The sequence below is a fragment of the Glossina fuscipes genome, unplaced genomic scaffold, assembly GCF_014805625.2.
Source record: "Glossina fuscipes isolate IAEA_lab_2018 unplaced genomic scaffold, Yale_Gfus_2 42, whole genome shotgun sequence".
NCBI lineage: Eukaryota > Metazoa > Arthropoda > Insecta > Diptera > Glossinidae > Glossina > Glossina fuscipes.
In genome coordinates, this window is record NW_023998426.1 from 1,252,105 (window position 1) to 1,272,578 (window position 20,474).

General features: G+C 35.2%; 1 protein-coding gene across 6 annotated transcripts in view; it reads left to right on the top strand.

The window, feature by feature from the left end:
- The first annotated feature begins 5,558 nt into the window (after positions 1-5,558).
- Positions 5,559-20,474, top strand: part of LOC119637048 — a 20,119-nt gene continuing 5,203 nt past the window's right edge. For 2 of the 6 annotated variants that reach the window (XM_038032847.1, XM_038032848.1), the window contains exons 1-13: positions 5,572-5,910; positions 5,980-6,237; positions 6,985-7,523; positions 7,589-8,175; positions 8,239-9,322; positions 9,381-9,653; positions 9,798-10,154; positions 10,233-10,298; positions 10,462-10,506; positions 11,460-11,501; positions 11,573-11,742; positions 11,834-11,982; positions 12,806-16,644. In XM_038032847.1, coding sequence (XP_037888775.1) covers positions 5,751-5,910; positions 5,980-6,237; positions 6,985-7,523; positions 7,589-8,175; positions 8,239-9,322; positions 9,381-9,653; positions 9,798-10,154; positions 10,233-10,298; positions 10,462-10,506; positions 11,460-11,501; positions 11,573-11,742; positions 11,834-11,982; positions 12,806-16,644 — 7,569 coding nt within the window. In that variant the 5' untranslated portion in view covers positions 5,572-5,750. Of the gene's footprint in view, positions 5,911-5,979; positions 6,238-6,984; positions 7,524-7,588; positions 8,176-8,238; positions 9,323-9,380; positions 9,654-9,797; positions 10,155-10,232; positions 10,299-10,461; positions 10,507-11,459; positions 11,502-11,572; positions 11,743-11,833; positions 11,983-12,805; positions 16,645-20,474 lie in introns of all 6 variants that reach the window. The other 4 variants (XM_038032849.1, XM_038032853.1, XM_038032851.1 and 1 more) reach the window with 3 other exon arrangements.

A 20,474-nucleotide genomic window follows, 5' to 3' on the forward strand; every position in this document is an offset into this window, starting at 1 on the left:
GCCATGAACCAAAATGAATTTCGTACAAATATGATCGAAATGTGCCCATATATAGGGGGATAAAAAAACTACACTTGTTACCTTTGAAATTTTTGTTGCGATAAATTTTTAGTTTTTTGTAAATCGCACGAATGGTGTTGAGAGCAAAATACAGAAGTAAACTTTATAGGAAGAGATTTAACATTGTTTAGCAAACGCATTATTACCACTCGTTTACAAGCAGCAACAAGGATTTTATGGTGGAAAATAAATAAAAAAAAAAAAAAACGGAAGGCATTGAAAAACTTGTTAAAAGCGCTTGCGTGTAATGATTCTAATTCAACGGTTACAATATATTCATCAAATTTTTTTTTGTATAGATTATAGCGTATGTTCAATTATTTACTAGGAAAAGAACAAGTAAAAAAGTTTGTCTTTCTCTTATACACAAACAATTTGCTTTAAAATATAGGCATTTCTAGTGCGCTTTAAAAATCACAAATATAATAATAGATAAGGAAAATCTTTAGTTTAGTAAAAGATAGGACTTTAAAATTATGTTTTCAAAAGTAAGAAAAGAATCCTCATTACTATCTCGAATAAAGTTATTTATTACTTGTCCAACATCCTTAAGTTTGTGAAAGTAAAGAAAAGATGGTATCACCCTTTGATTTTTATTTATTGCGTGTACTGATGGAGAGGACGGAGAAGATAACTTCATTTTTGTGTATGGCATTTAAGAAAGTTTCATAAAGTCGATGTAATCCTAAATAGTGTATGAATAAACTAATGACCGGTGATACATACGTCGCAATGTTACATATTATGTATTAGTGGTATAGAGTTTGTTTATACTAATTCAGTATAAAATTCGGAATGCTTTTTTTTGTTTCGTAACAATATCGTATATATGATAAGAAGAACTGCTGTTTAATTGCCAGCAATTTCATATCGTATATAATGTAATAATCTGGGACAATTAATTACTCTCGCTTGCTATAGAAAATAAATGTTCCTTCAAAGAACAGTTTTAGATATATATAATGATTGCAACCTCTCCCAGTCATTGAAAAATAGAAAACAAAAATCATTTGAGATCTCTGAGTGAAGCGGATGGAGTATCCAAAATTCGTTTCCTATCGTATTTTTTCATTTTTTCATTATTACGAAAAGTTTAAGCCGATAATAAATAAAAATTATTAAATCAGGTTTAGATTTAAATTAGATTTCAGCTACAAACACACACAAACTTATGTTCTACATTACAATTCCATATATAAAATTGGAGAGAAAATATTGTTTGTGTACATTAATTCTTAACTCTAATAATTTATTTAACTCTCACATATTATAATCTCTCTAAAACAAATCAATAAATATATGAATGATTTACGAGTTACATTCGGAATGAATTGTTCGCATGTATGTCACAAAGTGTTTATACACTTTTCAAACTGCTGCACTATTTTGCAATATAATGATACACCACAATTAACACATCCAACCCTAGACTGCAACATGTTCGTCGGTGTTGAGTCGATTAACAATGATAGCGATTGTCGCGTTATTTTGCTTTAAATTCATAATTAAACGAAAATAACAACTCATACAGATGTACATAGATATACCAATAGACGTCAACGAAAAGATGATGACACACAAAAAAAAAAAAAAAAGGAAATATTTGAATATTTCAAAAATTAAGGCAAATTACTACTGTGTGTGTGTGTGCGATTGAGTGTGTGTATGTGTATGTCGTCCTCCTTAATAAAAGCGTAGTTGTCGGTCGGTCGGTCGGGTTGCTATCATCATAGTCACCAAAACAACTGCAACTTGAACTTAGGCGAGTGTTTAAGTTAAGTCGACAAACGAATCTGCCGAGTCAAACCAGACCAAAAGGTTCGTTTGTTTGATTCATTCATTTCGTTTTCTTTTTGTTTTTGTTTTATTGTTGCCGCTGCTGTCGTTTTTATTGTTATTATTATTGTTGTTGGTATCGTGGTGGTGGTGGTGATGTGTTGTTTTGTCTGTCCATCTGTCTGCGCTAACTGTTGGTCTCTCTTATCTGTCTATATGTATATAGATATATATATATATATGTATGTGTGTATGAATTTATCTTTATACATACACAGCACAGTCATCCATCCATTTGAACGTTTTTCACATGAAAATACATTTGCACATGCACTCGTATGTGGATATCTGTGTGTGTTTGTAGTATTATTGTCTGTATATTTTATTGGTTGTTGCTGTAAGTTGTACGCTTGCTGATATGCATATTGTTGTTCTTGTTGTATTGTCTGTCCAGTAGTAGTTTGAATATACGTTCGCTGTTCAGATACTTTGCTGTTGTACTAACGTAAACACACAACATGTACGCGTTTAATGTTCTCGGCAAACTACAATACATACACCTTTGTATGAAAGTTTGTGCGTACAATATGTGAATAATTTGTATAAAAACGTTTCTCGGTTTTTCTGGTTTTTTACCCGAATTCGATTATTAACGCAAATGTAAAATGAATGCAAAAATTTTTGTATTCAATTAAAACAAAATATCTTTAGATTAAGGTGCGCTAACTACGTATGAGTGTGTATTTGTGTGTAATACATTTCTGCATAAAAAAAAAAATAAATAAAAAAAATTCGCTACACCAAGAAGCAAAGAAAAGAATCAGAAAAAATTAAATTTAATGAAATTTAATAAAATTATTTGTGAAAATGTGGAGAAATTTTATTTATTATCCTTATCGTCATAAAAACTTTGATTCTCCGACTTCAAAGCATAATATACGGAAAAAATGAAAATGAATTTAGCAGATGTGTATTGATGAAAATATGTACAAAAAGAAAAACAACAAAAATCTCTTTCTACAAATACAATGCCTCTTCTTTAACTATAATATATATATATATATATATATATATATATATAAAAGTTATTTAATTACAGAGGTGGGTATGCGCGCTACTGTCGCATTTTCAGATAAAATTGTACAACCACCATTGCAACCACGGCCACACTAGCAGCTAAATTATCTTGAACAGCATTAGCATTAAAGTTGTGTTCATCATTCTATCTTTGAACAAAAGCAAGCGTCAGGATTTATTTGTATGCGCCGTCTGCACATCCATATATATATTTTGTATTACTTTAGATTGGTTTTTGCTTACACTTCTTTAGTTTTTGATTTTTATTTCGCTTATTGTTTCCATCTTATTTGAGCCGTATTGTTTGCCTGCGTGCTTATGTATGAATGCGTGAGTGTATGCTTTTGGTGCTCTTGAAAATTACTTCTATTAGAGCAAATTTTTTGTATTTAGCAGTGAATTTTTTAAAGAGAAAACATAACGAAGCTAAAAAAGCTTGTGTTTTTTGCATTCTCTTTACTTAAATAAGCAATAAATAAAAATATGTGTCTTAACCGTATATATACATGGGAACGAAAAGCAGTTAAAGGAGAAAACAAAAGAAAAATAAAAAGGTAAAAAAAGGAAAGCTCTAGGGATGTTTCTTTTCTTAAGCTTATTTTATATGAAAATTGCTGAAGATCTAGTTATATCATTCACGCTATGAGATCTCATGAATGATGAAAATATAATAATCTTTTTCAAAGGCATAATGATCTTACAATATAAATATGTTTTAGAATTCCTTGTTAATGGAACGAATAAAATGTTTCTTAATATTAAATTGAATAAAATTCGAATAGAAGTCCACGTTCGGAGATAACGCAAAGGCAATTGTGTATGTCGGCAGACATTACAAATATCATATGCTTGCTTGATAGTTAATTTATTATTATTTCCTTTAACTATTCGTCCCACTCTATATGGAACTCATTTAAATAATTCAATAAAAACCATACAAAATTTGTATACAATTAACATTTCCAACTTGACTACACTTTTTCACAAAACACATGATTTCTTTCATTACAAAACAGTAATAAAGAAAATATTGTTTTTCTTATTAAAAAATCTAAATAAAAATGTGGGTGTTCTCATTATAAGTGGGGAGCTTTCTATCCAATAACTTTTTTACGCATTCTATATAGAACTCACTGAAAGAATTCGTTAAACATCATATAAAATTTATATACAATTAATATTTCCAACTTGACTTCACTTTTTCCTAAAACATATGACGTGTTTAACTGTAAAACCAGAAAAAGTAAAAGGGATGCAAAGAAAGTTAGTTTTGGTTATTCTTATTTAAAAAAAAGGAAATAGCACCCACTTAATAAAATAATATAAGTATTTCTTATTGTTGCCCTTTTCATTTAAGTATTCTTTTTTAAATAAGCTACGGTTTTCGCTTCATTTTATTCTAACTTTCGTTCTTTTCCAATTTTTTTCATTTTTTCTTCGCCTCTTTTTCTTCGTTTGTAATAACACATGTTTTTTGTTTACTATTGACATGACTATTTGTTTTTATCGATAAGGCGTAAATTTAGCATCAGAGTGGAAACCAATTCTATACAGAATGGAATTTTTATTGCGAGTTTTGTACAAAGTTTTCCATCACCGGCAGAAAACTTGTTAATGTCTACGATTTTAGATTGTATATGTTGTCGTTGACGCAAACATAACCAACCAACCATGTCAGTAAAAGCAAAAAACACGAACATAAAAAATCAACGCATCACGTTACTGGATATATTGGTCGCCAGACCTACTTCATTCATCTAAAAAAACCGTAATGATTTTACTTTAAGGATAGAATGTCTCTTGCCACCTATTGTTTTTCTTAAAAATTTTTAATTTAATTAGCAGTTTTCATAATAAGAAACGTTTACATTTTTGTTATTATAATGCTACTTCTTTGGTACTATTTCATTACTATTTTCTTCAAACTCACAACAGAGGACATTTTAGATTTGTTTGCAGTTTCCATAGGTAAGGATAGTTATATTAGTTTTCAAATATGTTTATAAAAAACAATAAGCAGCTAAAAAAAAAAAACTTTTTTTGGTTTGCTTAACTGAACTAAATTCAGCCTGTTGACACTATAAGACCAACATATCCAGTAACGCGGTGAATTTTTATTATTTATTGACCCTTTGCATTTTATTAAAGATAGCAGCAATATAGATGATATTGGGGCAGAAATGATGGTGCAGTTCTTTAAAACAAAAACAAGCAATTAATGGATGATTTTTTTTGATTTTATGTTCACGTTTAGACTGTTATCTTCTGTGTTAAAAAAACTAGTTCTCTTAGTCCACGAATCGAAAGAAATACTCTTAAAAGTAAATTTTCGCTCTTATAAGTTCTTTCTCAATAAATAATATGTTGTTTACAACATTGTTTCTCATTTTCTCTGCATTCCCTTTTTACATGCGTAAATATTTCTTCTCTCCATCTTTTCCGTTTAGTCGCTCTCCTTCTCTGATCCATCTTTTTTTTTTTTTCTTTCTTTTTCTATATCATTCCCAAAGTTGTAGTTTAAGTTGCGAACGTATTTTAAAATGTATAATAATTTTTTTGAATATATTTTGGGTTAATGGTTATTAATTGATTTGTTTTCTTTTTTCTTTCTGCGTTTCTTCTTATTGCAACGTTCAATTTTAGTAGCAGTTTTCCATATGAGAAATGTTGGAAATTAAATGATATGAAAAGCTGTAAATGGCCAGAATATCAAATAATCACTAGAGAAGAAGTGTAGAGGAATAGAGAAAGGCGTCGAGAAATTTTATTCTATTTGCCGGTCGAAATAAACATTCAAAATTAAACGCAACAATAGACCCTCCAGCCGGCATCCATTCATGAAGAACATGGATAAAAATGCGGGTGAGGGAAATGGAGGAGCACAAAACGATAGTAAGGCGAACAGCGGTGGTGGTGGAAAAAACTCCAGTTCGAACGCAGGAGCTGGAGGCGGAGTACACGATCCTTCATCGCTGTTAGATGCAGCCTCATTATTTGGTGAGTTTTTTTTTTTTTGTTATAATTGCGTAATTAAACAATTAAAATCTAATTTTCTTTCTTTTATAGCTTATTGGGGCCGGGATCCGACAGCCGCAGCGGCTGCCGCTGCTAATCCTTTATTTAATGCACAGTTTAATGCTGCAGCCGCAGCAGGATTAGGTCTATTACCGAATCCTGGGGCAGCGGCAGCCGCTAATGATCGGTATTCCATGGCCGCTGCAGCTGCAGCGGCTGCCGCCGGTCATCACCATCAAAACACTATGGCAGTGGCAGCATCGCAGGCAGCTAGCTTAGCAGGTCTGCATCCAGCAAGTGAGTTAATGAGTAATGTATTGAACCAAATGAAACTTAAAATTGTTTACAATTAACAATACACAATACACCATACACTTCACATTGGCTAGCTGCGAAAGTTAAAATGTTTGTAAGGCTTTTGAATTTTTTAGAGGCAAAAGGATCGAGTTTCCTATGTCATACCAATTGACTGACAGGGAGTTTAACAGCAAACGCACTTGCTTTGATCGAAAAGTGTCGTTTGAAGAAAATGCTCCTAAATCAAATTAAAGAAATCCTTATTTGAAGAATTATATTTCACTTTAAGATTGATTCTCTCATAATGTATTGGATTACAAATGTAAACACAAAGCATAAGAACTTATTTCAAAAATTTAAAAATAGAAACTATAAGCCTTGGTTTGCAAGATTCCTAAAGTATGGACGAATATTTTTTACATCGCGAATGGCATGCACCTTCTGCCAAATGTTGGTGGCATCCAAATTAACGAATATGTCTCAAAAAGTTTTTGTAATTTACTTACAATGACAAGAGTGTTTTATTTGAAAATTGCCTGAAGCTATATCGCAATGAATAGTTACATATATTAAAAAAACTGGTACGTCACTATTGCGGATATATATAATTAGACCATACATTTCTTAAGTATTTGGCTATAAGAGATAAGAGTACACTTAAAAGTCTGCAATTTAAATATCGCTTTCGAGAACAATTCTTAACATTGAATTTTCATTTTTTTAAGAAAAGAAAATATTGATTTGATAATAATTTTGTAGGTTGGTGGTCAATGGCTCAACTGGCAGCTCAAGATTATTTTACACGACTGCAGGCCTCCGGATTGTCACCATTTCCTCATCCGGATTTGGCAGCTGCATTTGGTCCGGCTGCTTTGGGTTTAGGGGCTGGTGGTACGGGGGCTGCTTCGGCTGGTGGTAATAGCAGTGTTGGCGGGAGCAGCGGCAGTTCCCAAAATTCAGGATCGAGTGGAGCTTCGGGTTCTGGCGGTGGTAGCAACAGTTCTTCGAGCAGTAAATCCAGTAGCAAATCGCGCAAAGAAAAACAACGCCAACAGCAACAACAACAACAACAATTGCAGCAACAGCAACAGCAGCAGCAATCATTAGCTAATAGCTTAAATGCGGCGGCAGCAGCAGCTGCTGCAGCCGCGGCTGCGAACCCAGCGGCAGCATTAGCTGGTATGCACAGTCTGGTGGGTACGGGTACGACTATAACACCATCCGCGGGTCTGGGTAGCTCACAAGGCAGTGGAAATAGTAGCGGCGGTGGTTCCAGCAACTCGACTAATTCGTATAAGGTGGGTTTGCAAAAATTAGGCCAGTATTAAAAGTTGTTCAAGCAAAATGTTTTCCAATTAAGCAGAGTAATAACTCCAGCTATGGTAAATCTAACTCCATATCAGTTCAATTGCCACCGGCTCCTGGTTCGGCCTACGATCCGGTGGTGTTGCACAAAGAATTGATTGCGGCAGCGGCTGCCGCCAATAATTCATCTGGAACAAAAAAATCTTCAACGTCCTCATCATCACATCAATCTCAAATGAATCAGTCCAAAAGTACTTCAGGTGCCAGTAGTGTAACTACACACCATAGTGCTGGTGGCGGTAGCATGTCATCCAATAATAATACTTCACATGCTGTAGCTGCCTTAATGTCTCCTCACGGATCTTTAGGTATTAGTTCCAGCGCGGGAAGTTCATCATCATCCGTTAATTCTTCATCATCATTGTCAGCCAAAGAAAGAGATAAAAACAATGCTTCTTTGAATGCCTTGAATTCTTTATCACAATTTGGAGCTTTGGGTATGACACCGCAGCAAAGCATGCAGGCGGCCATGAATGCATTTGCAGTCAGTACGTCGGTAGCTAATAGCAGTAACTCAAACACTAATTCGGCTTCTGGAACTAATAAATCTTCTTCTAAAGATTTTATGCCATCAGGAGGACTGAGGTGAGCTGTGCGCGGTCAATTTAATTAACGAAAAACTTATTTTTGAAAATTTTTCTTGCTTAGCGATCATCCTTCGTTATTGGGAGTACGTTTGCCTCCGGATACGGAGATCATCAAGTATACCTCATCCATCGTGGGCCCCAAAATACCCGGTACTACTACACGTGGTCGTAAAAAGACCATTTCAGATGAACAACAACAACTACTACAACAAAAACAAGAACTAGACTCAACAACAAATGCTCTTTCCTCTTTGCTTGCATTTCCAGGTCTGAGCCCCGCCAAACGGGCTAGACTCGAAATGGAGTATGCGGCCATAGCGGCAGCAGCCAATGCTGCTCAGCAAGGGGCTGGCGTAGGTGCAGCAGGTCTACCCACTAATTTGACGGCTTCGCAAGTAGCCGCCTTAACAAGTACTTTAAGTGGGGCAGGCGGTGGTATCTCTTCAACGTCTGTCAGTTCACAGCAAAATCCTCCGCAAATTGATTTAACAACTACATCATCTAGCGGTGGAGGACGCAGTAGCCGCGATTCGTCTTCAGATCGAGTAGAAGTTATTAAGTTGCCGCCCACCATCACTTCGAATGGAGCTTATAATTTATCCAACAAAAATAAAGATGTACACGATTTAACTGGTGGAACGGATATAAATGCGGGTGTAAATCTTAGCTTAAAGCCGGCCGCTACTATTGCTGTAGGCAACATCACTTTAAACAGTGCAAATGCGGCAGCGCCTATAACAATAGAAGATTTTGATACGCCTTTAAACTTGTCCATGAAACCTGATAAATCATCTACGTCTAGTAATAGCAATGATTTATCCGGCAACAATGCTAACGCGCATAGTGCGTCTAGTTCAAACAGCTTGCAAAGTTTAAGTTCGATAACTGCAGCTTTGGGTAACAATGGTTCCGGAAGCGTAAGTGGTGGAAACGGGGGCAGCTCAACCGTTTGTAATGTATCATCCAATAATGGGAATGACCGTAACAATCAACCGCCTTTCAAAGAGGGAAGGCCACGCAATCTAGGTCGGGGAGTGTCCAAGCCGAAAAAGAATACAGTAGCTTCCCTGCTAGCGCAATCACGAGCAGTTGGTATCAAGCCTATGCTGGCTACACAGCAATTATTGCAGCAAGGAGCAGATATTGTAAGTAATTGCAGCGATGCATCCCAGTGTTTGCATTATTTGATGGCATGTCTTTTAGGAGAAAATACGTCAAGCTTTGAACGAGGCCAACGCCCAAATGGATGTTTCTACTGATTCGGAAAGTGTGGCCGCGGAAAGTGGCATGTCTGAATCAGAAAGTGAAGAGGTTAACCTTTTAAATGTTACCGAATTACGGGTACCTCTAGATTTAGGATGGAAACGAGAGACTGTAATACGTGGCTTAACCAAAGCCGGCCAAATACGTGGCGAAGTGATATATTATTCTCCAGGCAGTCTTGTGCCACTAAAAACTATTGGACAAGTTTTCTCTGTGAGTTTGTTGACCATTTTTTAGTAGTTCATTTTGGGAAATTTTTCTATATCAATATTTGCCAGATATTGTTTTTTTTTTTTTGTAAAAGATCTTAACGATAAATTATGTATTTTCTTTCCATGTATTTTCTTTTGTATTTAGTATTTGGAAAAAAATCCATCGAAATTGACGCGTGAAAACTTTAGTTTTTCGGCTCGTGCTATAGTCGGTTCATTTCTGCAACCTGCCCCTCCGCCATACGCTAACGATGGTGACTTCTTGCGTATGAGTGATGAAGATGTGGCTAAACGTCTCGAAGACTTGAAGATGTTTACTCGTCAGACGCTGAATGTAGAGCAACGCATTGAAATTGCCAAACAACAGCAAGCTCTACGCGATGCCAAAAAGCAGCAGAAAGAGGAAATGGCTCGCAATAAGGAGAAAGCTCGGCAAGAGAAAAGCGAGAAATTAGAGCAGCAACGTAAAGAGAAAGAACTGAAAAATCAACAAGCAATTGAGGTAAATTAAATTAATTTGATTTAGAGAAGAAAGAAACAGTTTTTCATCATCGCGTATGCATATGTTCTTTTCTTTTAGGCACGGAAGAAACGACAAGAGGAATTGGAACGTATTAAACAAGAGGAAATACTTAAGAAGCAACAGGTAATTTGGATAATGCTCCGTGAACGCTTAGTGAATATTATATGTACATTTAATTCATAGTTTTTTAACCGTTTTTTGGCTTTGAAATCGTTCTTGTGCAAACGTGTTTCCGAATATAAACAATTTGTGTTTTTTTTTTTTTGTCCACTTTCGTTTTATCTAGGAAAAGGAAAAGAAACGCCAAGAAGCTATTTTAGCTAAAGAACAGGTATTAAACTACGTTTTAATTTACAATTATAATTAGCAATTACAATTTTCTTCTTCATTGGAGGTTGGTTGAGACACAAAAAAAAATCTTATAAAATATTAAATAAAAAAATCTTCGGAAATCTTCTTGATGAAATTAACTAATATAATAAAGTCTCAATATGAAAATATTGTTCTTGCGTAGCGTTAGCGTTTAATGCATACATCTTTTGTTCAAAAATACTCCTAAAACTCTATCTTATCAAATTTAAAAAAAAAAATCAATATCTAATTAAAATAGTTGTCAGCAATATTATATTGTTATATATTAAGCTGAATTATAAATAACTTCCGATGCAAGTAGGTAGAATCTATTGTTCGTATTTACTCATTAGAAGTCACCGAAACCTAAAAAAAAAAAACTTTTTTTTCCCCCTCCTACATACATGCGGTTTCAGTTAATCGTCTGTCAACTGTTTTATGTGGTCCATGTTACATTCAACCGTTTTTCTTTGCCTCTGAAATATAAAGCCAAAAATTGCATATTCGACGGTATAGTGCTTTGAATATTTAAACAAAGCAATAGTGATAAGGCGACGAGTGAAAAAATATGCAGCGTTTATGGTGAAGGACTGATGATAACTGATCGGAAAATTCCGCTCCTTCCGACTTTGACGACCACTTTTCAAAGGCAATATTTAGGTAAAATCTTTATGCCAATTAAGGAGAGAGAGAGATATAGCAAAAAGGTTGAATACCTTACAATCAACTGTTAAATTAATATAATTTTGTTATTCAATGAAAACAAAATAAATGTCGGATAGAAAAAACGGAAGTTACTTATAACTCGAGCTAATATAATAACAAAATCAATATCTCTTCCATGGTAGGCTTTACCTTCAACACGATATCGTTAACGATATTCTTTAATTTAAAGGTATTTAATAAATTTCTCTTTTCTATTCCTTTCTATAGGAATTAAATCGTCAGAAGGAATTACTTTTGCAAGCAGAAATGGTGAGTTGAACTTTATTGAATACGCTCTTGCAAAATGAATTCAAATCATATATTGACTTCACTTAATATAGGAACGTGAACGACGTCGTCAACATATGACATTAATTAGGCAATTGGACTTCAGACGTAAATTTGAAGAGCGTGAGAAAAAGAAACATCAGATGGTTTTGGATCGTTTGATAATGCGTGAGAAACGTTTGGCAGCACGTAAACGGGATGCTGAGATATTAGCCCAGATAAGGTAAAATGAAATAGGAATTAAAAAAAGGGAGTTTTTTTTTTCTTCAATTTTTATATAACATTTTTTTTGCTTTCTTTCACTTCTCTCACAGAAAACCCCAAGAGGATTCTGAACTATGGCAGAATGCACAAATACCCGATCTAGAGCGTATTGGCGGTAATCGATTGCCAGGCCAAGCTATGGCCGATTTGTTAATGGTCTTTGAATTTTTACATAATTTCGGTGAAACATTAGGCTTTGGTAAGTTGTTCATATGTTACTATGCTCCCGGCTGTAAACTACTCGATCCTACTTCTATTTTATTGAATAGCATCTTTTTTACTCCGGTGAAAGTGCACGTAGTAGCTTTGTAATCTGAGATAACTTATCACATCCCTGTTTACAAATCACTTGTTGTGGTACCTTTGGTCAATGTTTGATATTATCCAGTTTTCATATTCCGATGCACCTTTCCTTGCCAGGCGAATATATTTTTTTTAATAGTTTAATAGAAAAGATCAATATATTCAATTACCCGTAAGGTAAAAAATCTCAACTAATAGAACTCGATGGTAGTGGGTTCAAATGTCAAGTGCGCAAAAGTTTTTGGAGCTCTGGCTAAATTAATTATAATAATAATATACCTTTCCATTTCAAATTGCATCAAGTGAAAAGTGCGCTAATTTAAATGCATTTAAGCCATATTTTGCTATGGTGCAAACTATCGATCCACCGATTTTCAGACTTTAAAAAAAAATTTCACATCAAGACTTATGATGATAATTTCAACAAAGGGACCGACAGACAGAAAGATCGATTTCACTGTCAAAAACCCATTTACTTTATCGCATCTTGTCGTCGCTTTACAAATATTTGCTATTTTGTTGTTAGTGTATATATATAACTATATATAGATAAGTGATTATAAAAAGTTGACACTGGAAGATTATAAGTTTTACTTGTTGTTTGTGTTATAGCTATATATAGTTATATATTCACCAGTGTTTCAACGAATTACTTTTCTTTTGCTTATATTTTAAGTTTTTTTTTTTAAATTTTCTATTCTCATGTATTTTCATTTTAGATATGGAATCTTTACCAACGCTACAAAATCTCCATGATGCCTTGGTTAGCGATAGCAATGTCGAAGCCGAGGAAGAATTGTTATCTGTGATGACTCATTTGTTGGTCTGTGCCATAGAGGATCCGGGCGTTCCAAATCCGGGTCGCCATACAACATTGCTTGGACAATCGTTACGCAATGCCGATATAACTAATTCGAACGTATCGGAGATATTGCGTATTTATTTGTATGCCACTGCCACCGGTGAGATAAGGCAAATGTTTGGTGTGGTTATGGATCGAGAAAGGGAGCGCCGCATACCCGATCATCATCAGATTGATGCGGACTCTGTAACACATTCCGGAAAGAATGCCGAATATTATAAACTTTTGCATGAAAACGACACATGGAAATTGTCACAATCGTTAAAAGATCGGCCCTTCGTGGCATTGAACCCTACTAGAAAGGCACAGATTTTGGCTCACCTTTGCAATGATTTGCTAATGAATAAAGCGGTTCTAAAGCAAATTGATAATAGCTTAGAAACTTGCGCTCAAATGCGCAAAGAGAAATACATGACTGACATGAAGGTACGAAAATACAAAGCACTGCATATGCGTAAATCGCGCATAGAAGCTTATGAGAAATTGCAAGCTGAACGCGAGGCTGCAATGCAGGCGGCAGCAGCAGCTCAACAAAAATTAGACGCCGAACGTTTAGAAAAGGAAAACATTTTAACGGAAACGGCTAATAAAGGTGTTATGATAAGCGCGGAAATAGTGGATGGGGGTTTGCCAACTGATATTGGTAATAGCGAACAGAATAATAACAGCGGTCTCAAAGATCAGGAATCTATGCAAATCGATAGCGACTCTCCGCAGAAATATAGTGACAAAGATAAAGATCTACCTAATCTGCCCATTTTAGAAGATGGAAAATTGACGAGCTCTTTACCAACGGAAAGTGCATGTAAGCAATTAGTTAAATTGGACGAATTAACCACCACATCAACTTCTGCTACCAGTACTTATCATCACAATGGTGGCCCAGGCGCTGGTGATTTTAATGCTTTATTAAATACTAAGAAAAGCAGCAGCACATCACGCCCAACGAATATTCCAGATGATGCCTCTACAGATGTGGGCATGGACGAAGATATCAGCGACATAGAATCGGAGATTACCAATGTGGAAGAGGATGAAGACAATAAATTAAGCGCTGATGAATTGCAAAAGAAACTCGATAAAATTATTCGGGCCTCTTTGAATTGCAAAGAAGTTCTAGAAAAGAGTACTAATCAGTTGAGAGCCACGTGCTTTGGTCAAGATCGATTCTGGAGACGTTACTGGCGTTTACCAAAAGCAGGTGGTATTTTTATAGAAGCGTTGGAATCGGCCCAAAATGATATATTCCACTACCACGAGATACTGGAGAAAGAGACGGAGGAATGTAAAATGCGTGACGCTAAGTCCCAAGTGACGAAGGAACAGGATGGTCCGGAAAGTATTAAAGAAAATATTAATGTTGATTCAAGAGCATTCCACACACAAGAACAGGGCGAGGAGGACGTTGAAATGCGAACGATTCCAATAATAGAGAAGCAGCAGGTAGACGCTTTGAATAAAAATGTTAATGACATAAGTGGGACTGCCAATAATCCGGTACTTCTAAAGGGCATTGGTATACCTAATAACGATGGCGCCGATGACAGCGATGATGATGTGGTAGAAACGAATCGAGTTGAACCTGAAATAGTGGATTTACGCGATGACGACGATGATGATTACGATGTGGCCATACAACCGCAAGCTATACAACTCGACAATAATGGCGCCGCTAAAGTAGATAAACCCGACGCTGCCGGTCTGCTGCCACCTCCTCCGAAAAAAGAAGACTTTGAAACGGATATTAAAATACCTATTATGCCCTCAGTAGCGGTACCGGCAAATATCGTCAATATCAATAATAATCCTAATAATAAATTGCTAAACTGTGATAATAATAAACTCGATAAGATCATAGCTATCAATCAAGCCTCTATCAGCGTGGAGGATCTAAAAAAAGAAGATGATTGCATTATAGTCTCGACAACTCCAGCTCCAGCTTGTATGAGTGCTACAGCCATTGAATTAAAACCTCCAATAACTACATTCCAGGACTTTAGCGAAAAATGGTTTTCTATAGTCAATCGTGAAGTGCCATTAACTACAACGGAACCTCAATGTGACGCAATTATGGCCGATTTTCAGCGTTCTTATGCCAACATTACCTGTAGTAGTAACTGCCAAATTCAAGGCCATCCTTGGGACTTGGCCAATAATGTTCAATACTTTACAGTGACCATGGAAGACTGCAAAGCAGATTTTAGTAAACTCAGTTCGGAGTGCGTTTTATCTTTATCGGGTTTAGATGAACAGGAGGTAGAAAAGAAATTGCGCGACTTTGAGATAAAACTGCAAGCTTCAAAAAACGGTTTAGAGTCTCCTCGTCAACATCGCCTGAAAAGTGAAACTGAGACGGATATGGAATGTGATGACGAGGAGCATTTGTTTAATGATAGTGTTATATTAAAAAACGAACATCCAGAGGACAAGAAATTTTTTCCCTTTCTTAATGATACACTAATGGATAGTGGCGGCGGTGGTGGAATGGGAGTGTCTGACCTCAAAGCTAAGTCAGAAATTAAATTGGACGAAGCACTGTGTATATCACTTCAAAATATGGCACAAATGTCTTTGGCTAATATTAGTAATTTTATACAATACGATGTTCAGACACCTCTGAACATGACAATGGAAGAGAATCGCCAGCTAGAACGGATAAAACGCGAGGGGTTTCCTAACAAGCTGAGCGGCAACTTTGTGCCATACAAATTGCGTTATGGTTGGTGGAAAGTGGACACTATGGAACTTTTACAGCATGTAATAGATTCCTTAAATCCCACTGGCTTACGTGAACGGGAATTAAGAGAAAACTTAACACGTTTCCTTAGTCAAGAAATCCCATTGGGTTTGGCCTATTCTATCGGTGAAGCTAAAGCTGAAGCAAAAGAATTTATTCTTCCTGATAGATCGTACGATTGGAGCCCAAAAATAGCTAAACGGGTAGAGATGGCTTTATTAGAGCAGTTAGAAGCACTAGAGGATAAAATTGCCAGCGCTTCCATGCAATTAAAAAATTGGCAACTACCTCCACGAATTGAAAGTGAGCTAAATTTGGAAAGTGATGCTGACATCACTGAAGAGGATTTTGTCAGTATTATACCCATGATTAGAGAACGTATTATCGATTTGGAAGCGAATATAGAAAGACGTTACTTGAAGCCACCGTTAGGAGCTCAAACTGGCGATGTTCATTTAGCGGCCATTGCACAAAATCAACAAAACAGTCAGACTCAGAATTCAGCAGCCGCAGCTGCTTACTATCAACAAATGCAACAACAACAGCAACAACAGCAGCAACAACAACAACAGCAGCAGCAACAAGCTGCAGCTGCGGCTGCTGCCAATCATCAGCAACAACAACAATTGCAAAGTTTAACACAAAATCAAAATGCTTTCAATCCTTCCGCGTTTAATGAACGGGCCATGGCTTTGGCAGCAGCAGCCGCAAATGCGACTGTAGATCCTGCAGGAGCCTCTTCGAATAACAACAACACCAGCAATACGGAAAACAATTCCAATGGAAATTCGCCTGCCAGCAATTGTGATAGTGATAAAGATGAAAAGGTGGAGAATATACCAAAAGGTTTAATGTCATGGCGCGACGCTGTCTCAAGATCTCATACCACTGCCCAGCTTGCTATGGCACTTTACGTTCTGGAATCATGTGTCGCCTGGGATAAAAGCATCATGAAGGCTGTAAGTTGGTCCATTTTTTACTTATTTCTCTCCCATACTGTTAGCTTTTGATATTATGTTCTATGTTTGACTATCTGTTTTTAACATTTTATTGGAAATTCAAGTAACGCACACATTATAAGTCATATTAACATCGAAAACCATTAGCAATATTAATAGTTTAACACTGCTTGAGTTTAGTTTATTATTTCCCTGCTGCTGTTATTGTTATTGTTGTTGTTGTTGTTGTTGTTCTGGTTTGAATATAAACGAGAGCATGCCCATATCTGTTTGTTTTCTCCCAAATCCCTTACAAATGACTTGAAAATAAAAAAGTAAAAAATTTAAAATTTCAAATATATTCCGTACAAGGGTGTAGCATATATCACATACTATGAATGTAATGCTAACCGCTTCACAACCGTCATGAAACCGTTAACAATGACTTAGAAGTTCACTTTTTTGTTCCCATAGTCGAATATTCGTAACTTTTACCAATTTATATTTTATCATAATTCATAAAATTATTTAGTGGTAATTTCACGCGATGTACTTTAAGTTAAGGAATTACCGGAGAAGACTGATATTTCACTTTCTTATGCTTTCAATTCATGGATGTCGATGAAACTGACTTTATTGATTCAATTTAAATAAGGAATCAATCTAAAAAAACAAAAAAAAATATCATTACCCTACACCACTGGTAATATATCAACTACTACATCTTATTTCCAAGTAAGGGTTTACTTTTCTTTTGGACCCCTACATAAGTTAAAATTGGAAAATACACCCACGTATTCCTACCTTCCCATACTTAATTATTATATCAAGTTATTATGAACTAATTTTCCCCCACCACAGAACCATTTTGTTGGTTTATTTTATAGGACGTTATGTGTTTTGTTGTCTGAGAGAAGGGAAAAATTTGCTCTTCAAGTTCGAGTTTTTTATGTCAATGTACTGAACCGAAATACTGTTAATTAATGATTTTTGGCGAGAAATTCTGAAAATTAAAAAATTTTTTTTACATCACAACTTGTTTAGAGCCAAATTCTTATATGAGGGGAGTGATCGTTAAAGTGATCTTCAGTAGCGTTTGACCGCGCTTTAAAACCGTGTCAGTGTAACACATTTCTTCTCAATATCTCCAAAATTATGACCTGTAGGTAGGATAACATAACGCGAGGACAGACATAACGCAGGCAAAACTTAGAAAACAAGTAAAAACATCAAAGTAGGCTGCGGTCCATTTCGCTTAGTCCAGTTACTCACATAAAGACTTTCGAAAATAAGGTGTTGTGTGGGTAGAAGTGATCCGATCCGAATCTTGTCCTTAGAATTTTGTCCACAAGCCGGTGTACCAAATTTCATGAAAATATTTCAAAAAGTTTGACCCGAAGATTGAACATAATGCGCGACGAAAGGACTGAGTCACAAGATCAGTATAATAAAATGTGGGTATATCTCAAGTTCTGCTGTGTATTGTATACATCCTCTAAGCTCAACACGCTCCTGTCCTGCAAATGCTGTATGGTTGTTGTACGGTAGCGATTGTGAATCGTTCGGTATAATCACGGTGCACACTTAAATACCCTGCATTATACTAATGTTACTTATATAATGACTGCAAGTTAAGATGCTATATGGGAAGTGATCGAGAAAATGTCAGTGCATCAAGATTCGTCAAAATGTCTCAAAACTTGATTTGTTTGTAGGTCGAACGTAAGAAACTAAGCCAGACATATAAACTCAACTCGATTCAGAAAGTGGTTCTATCTCAAGGCCTTCTTGGTACTGCAAACACCCGCACCAACCTAATATACCCTTGTATCACAAATGATGTATCATATAAAAATGCATCTTTTCTAAGTCCTTCTGGATATTGCGTTCGTACGCATAAAGTTAATCTACTCTGTACTACATATGATGTAGGGTGTAACAATTGTTTGTAGATCCCCAAACTAAATGGACATCATTATAATAATCAGGACTAAATAAAACTGCTTAAGGATGGTCATCAACAATGAAAATACGTAGAACCTATCAATTACCGATCATCGTTTGTAATCGCGTGATTCCAATCTGGCCAACCCATAACCACGTATCTGCTCATTTAACAAATTTAGAAAATCTCAAGCATGTATGTATTTTTAGTTCAATTCGAGCTATTCTCGCAAAGGCATTTTACAAATATAAATTTCGAATAAATCTTTCGAGGCTTAAAACCAAAATCATATGATTTTGTTTTGTTTTCATAAATAAATACAACACTGTTTTGTCTGTCAACAATGAACAATGCATGGAGAAATTTTTAAAAGTTTTTCAAAAATTTGCGAACGCAACGCAAGCTATATATTCACCTACATTTTGACAATTCGTGAGCCACGCACAACGGATAACAAAGGCAGTTGTGGCTTTCGCTTAATTATGCGGTAAATCGAAGTCTATTATGGCCGCGTTATTAACTGAAAGCTGGAAAGAACAATAAAATCTCTTCTATTAAGCGGAGCAACATTGAAATATTGAGAATAGTAAGCAAACTTGATTCATGCCATGTACTGCCACTCTTACATACAACAATGCGATAGACAGAGAGAGAGAGGGAGACACAGAGCGAGAGAGATAAGTAGCTAGATAGGTAGGTAGGTAGAGAGATACAAGATAGGTAGACAGATAGATAGAGAGAGAGAGAGAGAGAGAGAAAGAGAGAGTTGACTTGTAGACGAAGGGTTTGGTTTGTGAAATATTTTCAAAATTAATTGAAATACTTTTTTGAACAATATTAGCGATATCGGGATGGTTAAGTAATTATACCAGTCCTATGATTTGAATTCAAGTCTGCTTCGAGTTCAAAAAGATGAAATTTTGCATCTTTTCGCTCTGGAAAATTTTGTAGAAAGTCTTGCTTTATTTGTTAAAATCCAACAAACAAGAAAAGGATGGCGAATAATCCTTGTTGTGTGTGTGTGTAAAAATCCCCCGAAGGAACTCTGTGATTTGAAGGTCTTATCAATTCGATTCGAGTAGATAAGAACTGCGGCTGCCAAGTCTGTGCTCACGGATTCAAATCTCAACTGCGGTAGATTTTTTTTCGTCATAGCTATAGTGAGCGATCAACCGGGAAAGGCATAACACTTATCTCCACCTCTCTATTTCTTTCCTACAATCATCGCGTTATTCGAATAGGGGTCATCCCCTAAGATTGATCACAATAAAAAAAAAAAAAAAAAAAAAAAAACGAAATGAGCAAATGCAGGATACGGCCGATTAGTTGTTGTGCATGACTAACATAATTGTTTACCTATCTAAGTTCCATGCCTCTTTCTTTCTTTTTGCCATTAGTTACTATTAAGTTTTTTTTTTTTTTTTTAATTTTTTCAATTCCTCTCATTAGTAGTTTTGTAAAATGAAACGTTTTCTTCTTTAGTGCAGTAGTAGTTTTTCGAACCCGGTTAAAAAAACAGCTTATAATCTTTTAACCAATTTTCTTAATCTCTGTTTCAATTTTTCTTTTCTTTTTTAACCTAACTAAAAAAACAAAAAAAAAAAAATAAATAAAATATCGCATTTGTTGTTGTTAAAAAAATTGTCATTGAAAACTATGCTTAAAATTTTCTTTATAAAAAAAAAAAAAAAAAAAAAAAACAATGAAATTAACTTAACATTAATTTCTTATAATAAAAACGAAAATATTCTTCATATCCTTTTCTTCTTGTTTGGTTTCGTGCTTAATTTCTTTTAAACTTAATTTCTCTGCATTTATCAACTAATGGTGTTTTTTATAAAATAATAATATTAACCTAACAAAATATATACATATATATATATATATATATATATATATATATATA